Genomic DNA, 17,085 nt, shown 5'->3' on the forward strand with positions numbered 1-17,085 from the left:
GTATAACAACAAGTGATAGCACAGTTGTGTAAAAAAACATTGTCAAATCTTCCTTATCTACCTTCATTTACATTTGTCCCACTGAATATATTCCCTCCTCACATATCTACACATCTATACATATCTCTAAAGATCTACACATTTCTACATATCTACACATATCTATATAGATCTACACATCTATACATATCTACACATATCTACAGATTTTATCTCCACATCTCTCTACAGATCTACACATCTCTACAGATCTACACATCTCTACAGATCTACACATCTCTACAGATCCTCTCATTTCTACAGATCCTCTCATTTCTACAGATCCTCCCATTTCTGCAACACCTGCACTTAAATGCATAATTTTGTTCTTTCCTAAAGCCACATGTGCTGTTAGTGGGCCTAAGTGATCATGCCACAGTGCTGTGTCTTACCGTCGTCCTGCACCAAGGCTCCATCAGTCAGCGGCGTCTGCAGCGCCACCTGCTGGGGGCCCCCCACCACCTGCGCCTGGCCGAGCTGCTCCAGCATGCCCTGCTGCTCCACGCCCACGCCAGAGGGTGGAGTGGCTGCAGCTGGCCGCCCTCGATCTCCACCTGCATGTCGTGGGCCACCGCGGCCCCGGGGCCCCCCATGGGGTCCTCCAGCGAGGTCCCGTCTGAGGAGCCCGGCTGCTGCTGGAGTTGCTGGGCCAACTCATACCTGCAGTGACCAGACCAGACCAGACCAGACCAGACATGCGTATCTGTTAGCGTGCCACTGGTGTAATACAAGGATACAAGGAAGTTTATTGTCACATGCATATAGTTACTGGAAGTAAGAAATGCAGTGAAATTATGTCTGGTGTCAGCCTATTTGTGCATTTATGGGGGGAGTAAAAAGTGCAGTAGAAGAGGGGTTTAGTAGATTAAGTGGCAAGGGCTGCATAAGAAAGGTGGGCAGTGGCGCCTTAATACCACCTGAGGCCCCTGGGCTATATGTTTTTAAGCCTCCCCCAAACCGCAAAAAATAATCAGGATTAAATGGTACCCGGCCCGCGATCTGACCCGCCTATTTACATAACGTGCGCTTTTGGTTAATATAGCCTATAACATGTAGTGTAGTCTATCATTATTGAGCCTATGTAAAACCTTTACATAAACAGGAACAGAAAGCCTTCCTTAATCACGTCAGCCTACCCCTGACATTGCTTATCAAAAAGGTTAGCCTACTGCACGAAAACAAGCGTTGAACTCTTACAACACTGGCTGGCTAAGTTAAAAGATGCGTTAGGCTACATGGACGTTTCAAGCTTTTCAAAAGTGCATGTGTTTGTCGTGTCGGGGTGTTCCCCAGGAGGTTTTTTGAAATTCTGTCCACTTAACACACCATTTTAACGCAGCTTGGGAGGGACATAAATACTTTTAGCCTACAGAACAAGCAGCTGGCTCATGTGACGTGAACATTGGCTACCCTATGCATTATCACTATACTACCCTACATGGAGACATATCTCACGTTAACAATGGAGAAAACATAACATAGGCTATTATTTGTGCGAATGGGTTAGCACAAACTTAGCTTTTGGTGAACGGAGATGCTGATCACTAATTCATTTTTCTTTGCGCAACAGCCCATGTTCTGCGTTCACTCCAGTGAGACAAGTGAAATACATGCTTTTAAAGCCCTTTCATTGCCAGGCTATTTGCTACGATATTTACCTGCTGTTTTCATGGACAGTTACAGGAATCCACATCATTCGTTTATCGTTGCTTCAATCCTAGCCTACCCAGCTATCTCCAGAGTTTGTAAGTTTGTCAGTCAGTTTCAGCCTCTCCTCTAGCTCCTCTACACACCCGTTGGAATTTATTAAGTTTTGTTACATTTTGTTACACTTTAAAAGAGAAGACAAAGGGGGCCTCTGCATGGATGTCATTGTAGAGCAGTGCGATGTACTCAACTAGATGTACCGCATAGCGGTACAAAATATGACCGCCGCTCAGTCCTGTACATCCGTTCCGCGAAAATAAATCACACTTCAATTTGTCTCCATATTTTACTCCATCCCCCACTCTTGAAACTTTTGTGTATGCTTGTTTGGCATGCCTGAGTGTGTGTGTGCGGCTGCACAGAAAGTACCCTACTGGTGCTGAAAAGGTGAATAGATAGTAGAATAGCCAAAGAAGATGTAGAATTGTTATAAAACCTTTAAAATCTCTAAACAATCACAAGTAGGGCAGTTCATCACAGTTCATCCATTGCAACTGGATTGATGAAAGGTCACTTACACCTGTAGGCTACATTGTATTTGGGAAAAGCAAAAGGTATCAGCATAATGTTATTTATTTATTTATTTATTTATTTTTATGTATTTTTAAACAAAACATCTCTGTCAGTTCCATTTTTCAACAAACAAAAACAAAGGTCATTTTAGATGGATGGATGCCGTTTCTTCTTCTACATAAGATTTTAGCATCTTTAGTTCATGAAACAAATTAAGTAAAGTAGTCTGAAACGTTATTGTTAATGCACAAATTAATAACAGTAACCAGTGAAATGCTGCAAATAACTGACATGTCCAAATGGGCCTTGATGAAATGCGTCGCTAGACTGTTCATACACATTTTAACGGGCCAAAGTTGAAGAGCTTTGTCCGTTATTGTTAGTGCAAATATAGGCTGATTCATGTTCCCTTGCATTGTTTAACTGAGGTCCATGGCTAGTCTGGCTTTATCAGACCAAGCTCAATCTTTTAAGAAATCAAAAAATAAATAGCGGGTAGATCAGGCTGGGTTCACCCAGCCTAGTCCATAGGCACCGATATTGTTTAATTTTTCGATTGAGATATACACGCTCTGGCTATTCTAAATGCAAAAATGCATCAGGGAGTTATGACAAAACGGTAACTAACAAACTAGATCCTAATAGAAAGCTGTTAGCTTCCCTAAGCTACAGGTAGGATTATAGGTAGGCCCATTGACAACATAAATTGTCAATAGGCTATTCTGACGACACAAATAAAATCTCCTTTGGAAACCAATGGCTTCGCCTTACAGTATCAAGCGGACTTAAACTGTGATATCGTGGCGAAAAGTTGTAATAACATTCACGCAGCTCCATGAAGTCAAGGAAAGCGCGAATGAAGTAGCCACTTCTAAATGGGACCCACTACACAGTAGCTTAAGGTGTTTTGCTAAAGCAGCCATAATGAAATGAAGGTGTCATTGTTTGGATACTTCACACACACGTGCTTTTTAATTTCACAGACTACAACTACCAAGCTGTAATCAAAGCACATCGATTACCCTCTCACACCCTGCACGCACTTAAAACAAAATAAACAGGCGTCTCAGTCTCAGGCATGTATAGGCAAAACTGTATCAGACCGGTGTAACGTTGGTAAATCTTCCATTGCACAGAATGATTTTGTAGCACGTGCAATAAATGACAGTCGAAAGATACAAACAGTGCTGCTATACATTTGCTTGGTATAACCGCATTTATAGTTTTCTACAAATGCAATAAATCAAATGCCTCCATCACTCAACCAACGCTTTAACGGTAACATTACCTAGGTCCTTATTGATATTACAAGATTAACATTACCTGCAGTAAAACCAAGCATGTCCGATAAACATCCTCAGATTTATTTCGGGCTTCAAGAAGAAATGGGAATTACACTTCATGTGAACATCGCCCTATCCTTATTAGATGTTCGCCGCGGTAAATTACAGTCCTTGTATGAAGCCTCCATTGTTTTTTCCAACCCACTTTTAACTTCCAACAAAATTACGCCTCACTGCAACGATCGCCATCTAGTGGACAAACGACTACTTCTCACCAATACTGAAAATGCAGCCATGATGATGATGATGAATATTTATTTTGGCTTTCTTTTAATCCTACTGATTTTCATTTTTTACCGGGGGGGGCAAATCACAAATGAGTGATTATGAGCCAGGTTGATGTGGGCCCTTGAGACCAACATACCATAAAAGATTCACAGAGAACTGTGTCTGCCCTACCCTCCTTCGGGGGTCCAGTCCAGCGGGGGCTGCAGATGAAAACGAAAAATGACGGTTCCATGCTATCCATGTGGGGTACATGCCCACCAAGTTTTGTGTACCCTGGTCTTTCAGTGTCAGGAATCCTTGTTGGTGTACGTCACTAAATGTACACATAAATTATTTTATTGTAAGGCCCCCCATGAACGAAAGTACACAAAACTTGGCATGCATTCAGAGGGTGTCATAATGATCCTACACTTTTAATTTCGTGCAGTTTTGACCTTGTCAGCCAGAGATATTGAGATGAAAACACCTACTTTTTTTGCTTTTAATTTTTAACTAGGTGGCGCTATACATGAAATAAGTGGTAATGGGATGGGTTGACATGCCCCCTTAAGACCAACATACAAAAAAAGGTGGACCTCCTAGGCCCCACGGTTCTCGGAGATATTCACAGAAAACTGTCTCCCGCCACCTACAGGCCAGTTGGTGTATAGTAACATAAATTAATTTATTGTGTGGCCCCCATGAACGGAATTCCACAAAACTTGGCGTGCATACAGAGGGTGTCATAATGATCCTACACTTCCAATTTCGTGCAGTTTTGACTATGTTAGGTCACAGATACCTTCAATTACACCACCTCATTTTTACTTTTTGTGTTTAACTAGGTGGCGCTTATACATGAAATGAGTGGTTATGGAATGGGTTGACATGGCCCCTTGAGATCAACATACAAAAAAAAATGGTCCTCCTAAACCCTACGGTTTTCGAGATATTCACAGAAAACTGTGTCTGCCCTACCCTCCTTTCGGGGGTCCAATTCAGCGGGGGCTACAGATCAAAACGAAAAACGATGGTTCCATGCTATCCATGTGGGGTTACATGTCCACCAAGTTTTGTGTACCCCGGTCTTTCAGTGTCCTGGGAATCATTGACGGAAATTTGGGCATGCGAAAAAGAAAAAAAAAAAAAAAAAAAAAAAAAAAAAATCTGACTAAACCTAAACCCGCCAAGCGCCGGGCGGTCATAATAAGGCTAGCTCCAGAGTAGGCTATGACTGACGCCGCAAATACGGACACGGCCGTTTAATATTATTGATTATCATTATTATTATTAGGAGGCCCCTCATTGGTCGAGGCCCCTGGGCTGAAGCCCAGGTAAGCCCCTGCATTAAGGCGCCAGTGAAGGATTGGGATTGGGCAGATCCACGGCTCAAGGGGCTAACCCAACTGCCAGGGGTCTTGGTGTGTGTGTTGGAGAAGCTTCCTCATAAGACAATGTGCTGTGTATGGGGGAGAGGGGGGGGGGGGTACTGCAAGTATGGTGAAGGGACTTACTATTGCAAGCAGAGTACTGTATATCATTGTCCACAATCAATATCAGTGTTTTTTTCCCCCATTTCATTCCTAGCCAATATAACTGGATCATACTGATCTGTATACAAATATCAGATGGGTGTCACAACTTTCGACGCGATCAATATCTGCAATCAATTTCAGATTGTGTTATTTTTGTTTTTATCCTGTGACATTAAACTGAATCATACTGATCAATACTGAAATATCAGAGAGCTTGTGCTTGTATGAAATCAGTGTGAACAAAGCACATACAGTGACTTGTTGTACTGTGTAACATTAGGTGTGGACTTCTCAGACCAAACCATTCCTATCAAACTACATAATATAGTAATACCATTGGTAGTAGGGCAAGCATGCTCACTAAGACGGAGTTGCAAGCAACATTGAAAGCACAACTAATGCAGTGTGTATGCGGAGCACACATGCTGCATAAAAATAGGAACAGCAGACTGCTTGACTTTTTTTTATAACAAATCTGTGGTGTATACGCTGCTGTAGCAGTTCCATCGATTATAATGGAAGCGTATGGTTACAGCACACGCTCAGCTAACGTTGCGGTGTTCAGTGTAGGCCGGTTCTAAAGAGGACTTCTTGCTCCAGGTGTGAGGCGAGGGGGATACAGCATTGGGCTCCAGAACGCACGTTAATAGCACAGCCAACTTGCTGGGGGCAACAGTCAAGCGGTAAATCACTGGAGGCCAATGGAGAAACAGGGGTCTCTGATTGAAAATCAGACTGGTGCCTCTGATTGGAAATCAGACTGGTGTCTCTGATTGAAAATCAGACTGGTGCCTCTGATTGGAAATCAGACTGGTGTCTCTGATTGGAAATCAGACTGGTGCCTCTGATTGGAAATCAGACTGGTGTCTCTGATTGGAAATCAGACTGGTGTCTCTGATTGGAAATCAGACTGGTGTCTCTGATTGGAAATCAGACTGGTGTCTCTGATTTCCGTCAAGTGTTGCCCATAGACAGTAAGGTGTTGCCCCCACCAATATGGCGGCCGTGTTGATGTATGCCACTTAATAGAACTCGACGGACAATGCGATATCTAGGTTTCTAATATCTACAGGCGAGCTCACCTGTGGGTCTTCATGTGCTTCCTGCAGTTGGGCGAAGACTTGAAGGTCTTCTGGCAGTAGGGGCACATATAGGGGCGCAGGTCGCTGTGGGTGGTCATGTGACGCCGCAGGCTGCCGCTGGTGGTGAAGGTGGTGTCGCACATCAGGCACTTATAGGCCTTGAGGCCCGAGTGGGTGCGGATGTGCGCCTTCAGCACCCCCGAGGAGGCGAAGCCCTTGCTGCACTGGATGCACTTGTACGGTCGTTCGCCCGTGTGTGACCTTGGGGATGGACACGAGAGAGATGTCAGATGAGCGGATAAGAGAGATGACAGAGATCAGTGATGGACCAGCAGGTGAGACAATCACAGAGAAATGGTCAGATTCTTAGATTAGACCAGTGGTTCTCAACCTTTTTTTGAGTCACAACACCCCAGAATAATCAGGTTGATGTTTGTGACCCCCACCCCACCCCTTCCTCCACCTGCATGCTCACTGCATTTTAACACTGACAGAATAATAAATTCCACTTTAACTTTACTGCTGGGCTTTTAGATTAGATTTAGATCAGCGTGCTGAGCAGGAATAACAATACTTTTTCTGAGAATCCATTTCAATAGGCAGCGGACTCCTACTTTACCAACTATTGCATTATTATAATTTAGAAAATGCATTAAACTTAATAAAACTTTAACACTGTTATCAGGATCTGTACAGGGTAATGGATGTATGCCATTTCTAGTATGATTATCTTACAGTCCTGCAATACAGTGGCTTACATACTGATATTACCCATGCCAGTAAAATGCCTCACAATCAAAAACACAAGTGTACTTAACAAAATTGAAATATGTGCTAGGCAAGGCAAGGCAATTTATTTATATAGCGCATTTCATACTCCAGGTACACAATGGGTTTTACACAGCTAAGGCATTACTTCAAATAAAAGTAAACAGGTATGAAACATATCACAAGTATAAAACATATCACAGTAATAGTATAAGTAAAAACAATAAAAAATAAATTAAAAACAGAAAAAAACCTGAGAAGAGGGTGGTCTTCAGTTGGGTTTTAAAATTGGCAACGGTTGGAAAATTCCTAATGTGATCAGGGAGTTTGTTCCATATCTGGACTGCATGGTAGCTGAAAGCAGCTTCACCCTGTTTGGTGCAAGTAGAAGGTATGCATAATACCTGGCTTTTCTGTGGTCTGAGAGGTCTGAGGGGGATGTAAAATTGAAACATGTCTGATATATATGTTGGCCCCCATCCCATATAATGCTTTAAAAACCAGTAGCAGTACTTTTAGTGCTCTCTTAAGTTTAATAATTATTTTTTTATTTTAATTTTAATAATTATTTTATTCTTAATGAATAATTTCCCAAACCTATTCCCCATCTCTGTCTCCCACTATTTTCCTGTGCATTTCATAATGACCTGTCTATTAAATCTGGTACATAACACAGGGACAAAGTTAAGCAGAGACCAAGGGTATGGATCTCATATGTAAACGTTAGCGGTTATCAACCCAGGCAGGGGGAGGGTCGGGGGTGGCTGGGGCACATCAATTGCTGAAGCTAATTAGCAAACCAAAGGTTCCTGCCATAATCCTTATAAGGGTAAAGTTATGAGAGATTTTATTGAGGTTTTTTTTTTTTGTCTCTCCTTTCCATTTCCTATCAGAAGGGTGACCTTTACTGCAAAGGCTTTTTTCCTCACACTTGAAATGAAGAGAAAAAAAGGCAGAACATTTAGTTGATGCACAAAGCCGGAAGGTCAAAATGACTTTCTGAGAAGATCAGTGGCTGGTCAATTATCCCTACTTCCTTGTGTCCTACTTTCAAAGGTTCTAATCCATCCTGGCAAATAAAGATAAAGGTTGTGAATTGGTCATTTTTAAGCAGGTAATTCGACCTGTCTTTACAACCATTACAAAGGGTCTGAAATGGCAAACCTTCATTAAGTGAGTCTCTTTTTACCTTGATGGACGCTAGACAGGATATATAACTGGATTTATACACACACACATATACACATATATAAAGTGTGTGTGTGTGTGTGTGTGTGTGTGTGTGTGTGTGAAAGGACTTAGCTTAGCATGTTGTGAATAAAAGTACAGAATAGTGCAGAATTAATTAATCTTGCACTGTTTTTATAAACCAATAAAATTAAATCTGGGTTCTAGCCAAACAACTTCACAAACTGAAGCAAACAGAAATAATATATGTATCTCTGTTCGACAGCTCTGTTTAATTCACAATGAGAGTTTTAGCCAGGGGGACATTCTGTACCTGACATGCTGTTTGAGATGGCTGGACTTTTTGTAGGCCTTGTTGCAGCAGGCACACTTGTAGGGTCGATCATTCTCCACAAGGTCAAGGTAGGGTTGTAACACACGGGAGTTCTGGTTGTGAATGAGGCCTGTGGCAGACAAACATGGTCATATCAACATCTGTGCATGGCCTTACAGCTCCCCAAGATGGTTACTGACTCCACTGACTGACTGTGCTAGTATACATCATGTGTATTATTAGTGTGAATGAATAAGTGCATCGGCATGTTTATGGAAACATGCTGTAGGTGAGTGTGTGTATGTGCAAGTGCTGAAAGGTGTTAGCCTATAGTACATTTCTATGCATCTGTCCATCTATCAGAACGTATCTCTGAACATATATGTATGATATGTGCAAAGCTATGGGAATGCTACTGGAAGGTACACAGTTCTGTAGCAGTAGGAGTATAGTTGTGACAGTGGTGTAGTCTAGTTAGCTGTAGTGGGTATACTGAGATGTAGTCTAGTTGGCTGTAGTGGGTATACTGTGATCAACCCCAAATGTTAATACCTATCCTTGCCTATTTTAAGTGGGTATACTGAGATGGTGATGCTTTTTGAGTGGGTATACTGCGTAGTCCTGCATATCATGTAGACTACACCTAGTTTAATAATTATTTTATTCTTTTAATATTTTAATTTTAATAATTATTTTATTCTTAATGAATAATTTCCCAAACCTATTCCCCATCTCTGTCTCCCACTTTTTTCCTGTGCACTTCATAATGACCTGTCCATTAAATGACCTGTCCACTTGCACAGACTACACCACTGAGTTGTGAGTGGTTGAGCACCATCATACCCATGTCAGTGATGAGTATGGGCTCCTGGAGGGGGATGTCCGGAAGAGGAAGGCTGTTCTTGGACACACGGGCCTTGTGGGGCTTGCGTGGGAACTTGTGCTTCTTCTGCTGCATACTCTTGAAGTGCGAGGCAATGTGCGTCTTGCGGTGTCCTGAGGTACGGAAGATCTTCTCGCAGTGCGGGCAAGGGAAGGGGCGCACGCCTGACCAAAAGGAGAAAGGTCACACAGGTCAAAGGTGAAAGGTCAAAGGGTAGGGAAAGAGCTGATGGACAGACAGGACTTCACTGCCTGTGGCTTATTGGTAAATGCACACCTGCCCTACCATCATGGAAGACAATTAACTTAGGCCTAATGCCTAGTGACCCCTCTCTGGGACTCGACCAGGCTGACACACACACACACACACACACAGTAATCCACATACAGTTGGGTCAACGGATGTTAGGTTTAGCAGTAAGTTTTTTGTTTTGTTTATTTTGTTTATGTTACCGCGGAGGCCTCGTAGATAAAGTTAACCCCTAGACAGCTTGGTAGTTGCCAAACTCTCTCCTCGCACCGTAACGAAACAAAAAATACTAAAATGAATATTCTAAACTCCCAGTTAGATATAAATATCTCTCTCTTTGACGAGACACCTCGTTTATGTTTTTCACATAATAGTGTTGATTTTGCTGAGGTCCCTGTTGACAGGCGAGTTAATGAAAGCACACCTTGAAAATGGAATCTTAATAAACAACTCAACGATAGCACTGTTATTCTAATGAGGTGTGTGACTATTTGAATAAACACCTGGGCGAACAGGGCCCACTGACAGAGCAGAATTCACTCCACTCCAATGTTTACTTTCCTCCTCTTTACACAGATGTGACACTGAGCAAATTAAAGATGGATGAAGTGTTTAGCAGCCCACACAGTTTTGTCAGCGTAGCGACAACAAGCTGACAGTGGCGGTGGTGGTTTTTACTTACCCTAACCAGACTAATCTGAGCAAAGAAAGGCAAATAAACACAAAGGAGAGCTCATCCGCACGAGAAAAAAAAAAAAATCTGTCTGTGAACGTAATTAAATGCACTCCCCATGCAGGGAGCCAGAGATGCGGTCAAGGTTGCCTTCCCGCGGAGAGCAGGCTTATACCTTCGCTGTGTGCTCGTAATGGGCTGTGGGCAGAGGTTGTCAGCTGAGTGAGCAGATGATTATGCAGAAAAATATGAACTCAGAGAAGCACAACGCCACATAGGAGCTCATTGGCTCGACCGATGTGTTGGTTTTTCTATGAGTCATTAAAAGTTTGTGTTATACACCAGCACTGCACAACACAAATGTATTTCTCATCACACCCTAAACTGCACCACAATATTATCCCAATTACTTGGTGGCGTTAGATATTTGCCCTGAAATAACAGACACTGAACAGAAAAGAATCATTTAAGACTAAAAGGCTATGTGAAAGCCCTCTATGATTCAGTGGTGATTAAAAAGTTTACATCCATGTGTTTCTTTCAGTGTTATTTCAACAGGATGATGTTCTACAGATTGAATCTTACCTACACAGCTTGAACAACACACTTGCCTAATCTCACCCTTATGGAGCACCTAGTCGTGCAAGGGACCTTCTTGAGTGGGTCTACATTGCTCAAATGGATACACTCTGTAGTATGTACCCAGAGAATATGAATGCTGAAAATTGTAATAAACAGTCTTACATCCAAGACAGATTGTTGTGCCTTATCAGAGTCATAATGCTTTGTGTACAATGCTAATGTGTCAGTTCCTGCCATGTGCTGGGAATGTTTCCTGTTCTATCTGGTCCTACCTGGAGAGAGATGGTGACTGAGATAGAGAGAGAGACTGAGAAAGAGAGAGTCCGAGAAAGAGAGAGGGAGAGAGAGACAGACAGAGAGAGAGAGAGAGAAAGAGAGAAAGAGAGATGACGCTGAGCACGAGGCCCTCACCCTCACCTGTATGCAGGCGCATGTGCACCTTCATGCTGCCGGAGGTGGAGAAGCACTTCATGCAGCACTGGCACTCAAAGGCCTTGATGCCCGTGTGCGTCTTCATGTGGGCCGTGAGCGTGCTCTTGACGGCGAAGGCGCGGAAGCACTGCTTGCACTTGAAGGGCTTCTCCGTGTGTGGATGCGGATGTGGCGCACCAGGTCGCTGGGCTTCTTGAACTCCTTGGAGCAGTAGGGGCAGCCGTGCCAGCGTACGCCGTTCTGCTCACGGATGGTGCCTGCGGACGGGGAGGAGGAGGAGGAGGAGGAGGAAAGGGTGCGTGAGGGTGCGAGTTATGTGCAGCGGGTCGTTAGAACAGTGACAGTGTCAATTAGTTCAAATGTGTACACATGTGCGCACAAACAAGCAAACACAACACACATGCACACACACACACGCACACACACACACACACACACGCACACACACACACACACACACACACACACACACACACACACACACACACACACACACACACACACCTCTCACCACACAACTCTCCGTTGGCTTGCAAGCTGGAAAAACCAAACTCTAGTCAGGCTAATCACATCGTGTATAGAGTCACATAAATGACTACAGAGTTGCGACGGTTCTGCGTATATTCCCTGCTACTTGAATGTAAAGGAGATGGCTGCTGCTGCTGGCAAACAGTGGTCTTTCGAATCGGCTTTGGCCGCCACACTTAAAGACTTGGAGTTAAGCTCTTTTATTTGGGAAAAGAACCAAGAATGCCATTGAAGTCATACTGTAGCTATGACGCTGTCCTATTGCGTGCAGAGGGAATTTGAAAGACAACCGTTTATCCCGCCCCTCGGATTGAGCACTGCTAATGGTGAGTTCCCAGACCCATCTTGATGTGGCTCTGGCTCCTCAGGCTACTACTGTATATGCTGGCTATAGTAGGGTAACGTAGGTGCCCTTTCTATGAAGAACCCACTTCAAACAAAATAACAGTTTTGTGATTCAGTTTTATAACTATGTATTTGTTAAAGAGTTACTTCACTCCCATTTCAGTCTGAACAATTAAGCAACAGCAACAATAACAGCTCAGACATCTTATCTGGTTTGAGCTCACCCTTTTACTAGTATGAAAGCTTAATTGATTCTACGCCCAAGACCCAATTTCACTAAACTCTGCAATGCCCAGAGAAAATGATTGGTGGCCTGTGATCAACTGAAAACTATCACCTCTCATTACTGTGAGCAGATTAACAGCAGTAACATGAAACATTTTTGGCCTACATGTTCCGAGTCAATTATTAATACGTAATTAACACCGAGTAATTACTGTATGCAATGTAAAAATTAGCTTAATGTTTTCCATTTGTATTGTTTTGAATCATGTACGCTTGTTTTGATGTTCTTATGTTTAAGAAACAGACGTTATGAGTTGCATGGCAGTTCCATTAAGTATCCTAAACAAAAGTTAATCAATTACCCATCTTATGTTGACCTTGAACGGAGCTGTCCCTGTTATTAAATTAAGAGTGAAACCCGTCATAAAATTACATCTCACATGATAAACTAACCAAGACAAATGAAGACCCTTAATTTGACAGCTCAACCAAAACAAGTTCATTGTTTCGAGGTCAACCCTGCCCCTGCCATTGTTATTGCCATTACGCAGCTAACACTTAAATGGACGCCATCTGGTAGATCATTACCAGTGTCCTTCAGATAAAAGATGAGAAACACAAGGAGACTCTGTTGCCCAGAACCCACCTATAAAAAAGCAGTGTCATCATTCCTCAACATTACTGAGTTTGAATACCAATGCAAAATCTGTCCAAGACTGTGATGGATCAGGCTTGACGTTTCCTTACAGTTCCGACCTTCTCATATTTCTTTCAACTTTCTACCCTAGTTCTAGGGTTCTTTCTAACCTACCCTACCACACTTTCAACTTTCTAGTTCTCTTACATAGTCCCTATAACCACAGTGTTGTTCTTGTGCTTTACGCATTCTCTACATTCCAGCATATACTTACTGTAGCAATAAAACTGACATATGGAATATCTGACAATGCCGGTGGTCCATGAATACTAGCAGTCACCAGCAACCACGTGCATCATGCAAAATAATACATTGGTCTATGCACACCTCAACAGCCAATAGGTGATCATTAAGCATCAACAGTGTTTCCCACAGAATGTAATTCTATTTGTGGTGGTAGGTTTGCAGAATTAACTTGAATGCAAAAGTTTTTAACAAATTAGTGCAGCGGAGTTATGATGTTAACCAGATTTAAGCACAATTTAGCCTTCTAGTCGTCTTCTATGCCTTGGAGGATTGTTAATGTTGTCTTTAAACATGCATGTAGGTTCGTTGAGAGACAGAGAAACAAGCAGAGGCTTTACAAAGGTGCACATAGCTCTACAATGAAAGAATTCCATCCAATTAAAATAGTACAACATGGAAAATTATTGTGGACTGTGGTGGTCATTGTTGATATTGTGGTGGGCCGCCAATGTATGGGAAACACTGATCAATCAATAAATACTGCCTTGCACTTGCCTTGATGATACTGACGGAATATCTTGTGGTCTACATCTTGTGAATGCAGTGAACAAAACTAAAAATGTATTTCTTCCATTATGTCGGTGGTGCTGTGTGTGTCGACTACACCGTGATGTTTCTAGCCAATTAAGAGAGGTCAGCACATGAAAGGATAATGCCCCTGCTGCTGGGGCCCCTAGGACAGATGGCTTCTCATTCAAGACAGCTAATTAAGCCATATGTTACACCCAGGACAGGTAGAGAACATGTCTTTAACAGACACTTCATAATGGCCAGGTCAGTTATAAGCTATAAGGTATCAAGAGGACTTTTGAAATACGTTTCAGATGTTTGAATCGATCGGATGGCACATGACAACAGAGCCTTAAAATATAAGAGCCTTAAAAAAACAGCAGTTGCTCTTCCATTGGTAAGTCTTATCACATCACTGAACCACTGACACAGTTTCCAGAAGGTTATATTCAACATCCTTTGGGCAGGCACCACCATGTCCAAACCTGCTTAAGCTTCTCTTGGCTGTGGAGGACTGCATGAAAACAAACAGCCTAATAAGCTACTTCCTGTATGATGGTAATGTCTTCCAGAACATTTATGAGGCAGCCAAGAGAAAGTAAATTACCTACTAGTAATAAGGAACGGCCAACTATCCTATTGATTTGTTACCTCGAGCTAATTTATTTTTCAGCAATTACGGGAACGTTTTTGTATTTGGAACTGCATTTTGGCCGGCATTTCCTATTCTCAGAATAGATCGATCCAAGCATCCAAACTCAACAAATTACCCAAAAACACACACTCACTTTCTCTCAACTTTAAATAGCCCATCCAAACAACTTTAATAGCTTATCCGCTCCTGCAGTCAGAGAGACCCTTACCTGGCATTTGATCAGGCTTCTTAAAGATGCTCTTCTTCTCCTTCTTCACAACTTTCTCTGAGCCGGACGTCTTCCTGATGGCAGTGGCGTCGCTGCCCATCGTTTGACTCTGTGTGCCACCATCTGACCTGGGCAAGGCTGGTCCTCCACCGCCACTCTGGGCACTGTTCTGCACTGGGATGGCAGTCAGGCCACTGTTCTCAAGAGCTTGCTGCAGGCAGAGGTTCAGTAAACAAACATACATTAACACATTACTGTAGTCAAAACATGAAATAAATAAATAAAAAAATAACAAATGACACTTTTAGAATAGATAGTCATCCGGTAAAATATCTTGTAGGAGGCTCATTAAAATCTGCTCAATAGCTGTGAATAAGTGTCATCTGATGACAAACGAGTTTGGACATTCAACATTTTTTTCTCCGGATATAGGCTTTGCATTGATCAAAATCTTTAATAATGGTCTGCATATCTAAATCTTCGCAGAGGTTTTCAGCTGCTTACTAATGGTGGCTGTACTTGCCAAAGACAAATGTCTACATCTGGGCACAAAAATATCAAAAGACTTCTGAGAACAAACTGGCAGCATGAAGAGAACAGGCAATAGGACAAAGATGAAATGACAGCTTAGATGAATACTTTCTTTATTTAAAAAAAATAATGGAGACGGTCTTTTTCCAGTTGTGGTTCCAGTTTTTCCAGTTGTCTTTTTTTTAGATAGAGACCAGAAAAAGAATATAAAAGCTAATGAATGATTAAAAGGGATACTGAATACATTTTGTCCCACCCCACCCCGAGGGAGAGAATGATTGCCTATTGTGAGCCAGTTTAAATGCTGCATTTCACATCACAAGGGTGATTAACTATATATCCATCTATTACGACTTTCATATGGGAAGAGCTTTTTATTTAAATCCCTCAAATATGGCAAACCCACGCCCACTGCTCAGAGGTCGAGTGCAGGAACAAGGGCCACGATCTCCGAGGCGAGTGCTCATCTCTGCCTTAATTTCCAGGGCTCTCTTAAACTCTGTGGCTGAAGAGGTCTTCCCAATAATAGCACTCACAGGGCGTTCAACCCTGTTAATCATCATGCAAATCTATTCTCTTGCATAATGACTTGGGTATCGGGGCAAGCAAATCCTTCTCAGTGACTGCTTCACTTAAAATGTGTTTTGCAAACTGCTATTAATAATCAGTATTGACAAACAAAGTTTTGGTTTTGCCTGTTTTGTAATTATCCAATAATTATGCATATGCAATTGAGCCACCAAAACCAAAAGTGTTTTCTTAAAATTAACAATTTCAGACATACCTTATGTTGAGTGTTAATTGATATTGAATCACTGATCTCAATATGGTGAGAGGTGAACAAATGCATAATTAGCCAAAACAGCTCAAACCCCCAAACCAAACAGTATAACTGAAGCAGGTATTTAAGACTTGTACCTAATTTCTGCAATATAACTGATAAACTGTTCATTTTGTGTGTGTGTGTGTGTGTGTGTGTGTGTGTGTTTTCCTAACAAAACAAGTACAAAGTGAAAAAATGGTAAGTATCTGCACCTGCACTTATGACACCGGATATAAAACTGACAACTTACGCACTTCCAGTGTTTGCATTAATTTGCCGAGTGAGCATCAATGATTCATACAAAAATAGATGCAAGCAATTCTTGAAGACAACATGCTTACAAGGGTATGTATGTTTGTCAGTGTGTGCATGTGTGCTTCTGCCTGAACCTGCAAGATGTCCTGGTTGATAGCCGTCTCCATGGTGATAGCTGGCACCGGGGGCTGGGTTTGAGCGCTCTCCACTGTGACCTGCTCGGAGAGTTCCAGAAGCTGTTGGATCACGTCAGTCACCCCCTCGGCTCCCTCTGACCCGGCCACGGCCTGACTGGACTCCACCGCCTCCTGGCGGTACATGACACGCAGGATTGATTTGTGTGTGTTTGTGTGTGAGCACTTACATACATATGCACTTGCCTCTGATCAGATAAAAACAGACCTTCCTTTCTTAAACTAAAACAACAACTTGGACATTTATATAATCTGATTCGCCAAAACTCCTATTACAGCTTCGCCCACGGTAATAACCTGCAGCAACCAGGAGTGCTGAAACTTCTTTAACCATAATTTAAACAACCCTAAACT

The 17,085-nt window shown here is 42.4% G+C and overlaps 1 protein-coding gene across 1 annotated transcript in view; it reads right to left on the reverse strand.

Moving 5' to 3' along the window:
• Nucleotides 1–17,085, reverse strand: part of LOC125306209 (zinc finger protein 236-like) — an 89,915-nt gene that overhangs the window by 57,844 nt on the left and 14,986 nt on the right. Inside the window, 9 exon segments of the mRNA XM_048261433.1 lie at nt 432–566; nt 569–699; nt 6,427–6,687; nt 8,696–8,825; nt 9,539–9,742; nt 11,500–11,667; nt 11,670–11,771; nt 14,929–15,139; nt 16,672–16,845. Of these exon segments, the coding sequence (XP_048117390.1) occupies nt 432–566; nt 569–699; nt 6,427–6,687; nt 8,696–8,825; nt 9,539–9,742; nt 11,500–11,667; nt 11,670–11,771; nt 14,929–15,139; nt 16,672–16,845 (1,516 nt within the window).

The sequence above is a fragment of the Alosa alosa genome, chromosome 13 (genome assembly GCF_017589495.1).
Source record: "Alosa alosa isolate M-15738 ecotype Scorff River chromosome 13, AALO_Geno_1.1, whole genome shotgun sequence".
Classification (NCBI taxonomy): domain Eukaryota; kingdom Metazoa; phylum Chordata; class Actinopteri; order Clupeiformes; family Clupeidae; genus Alosa; species Alosa alosa.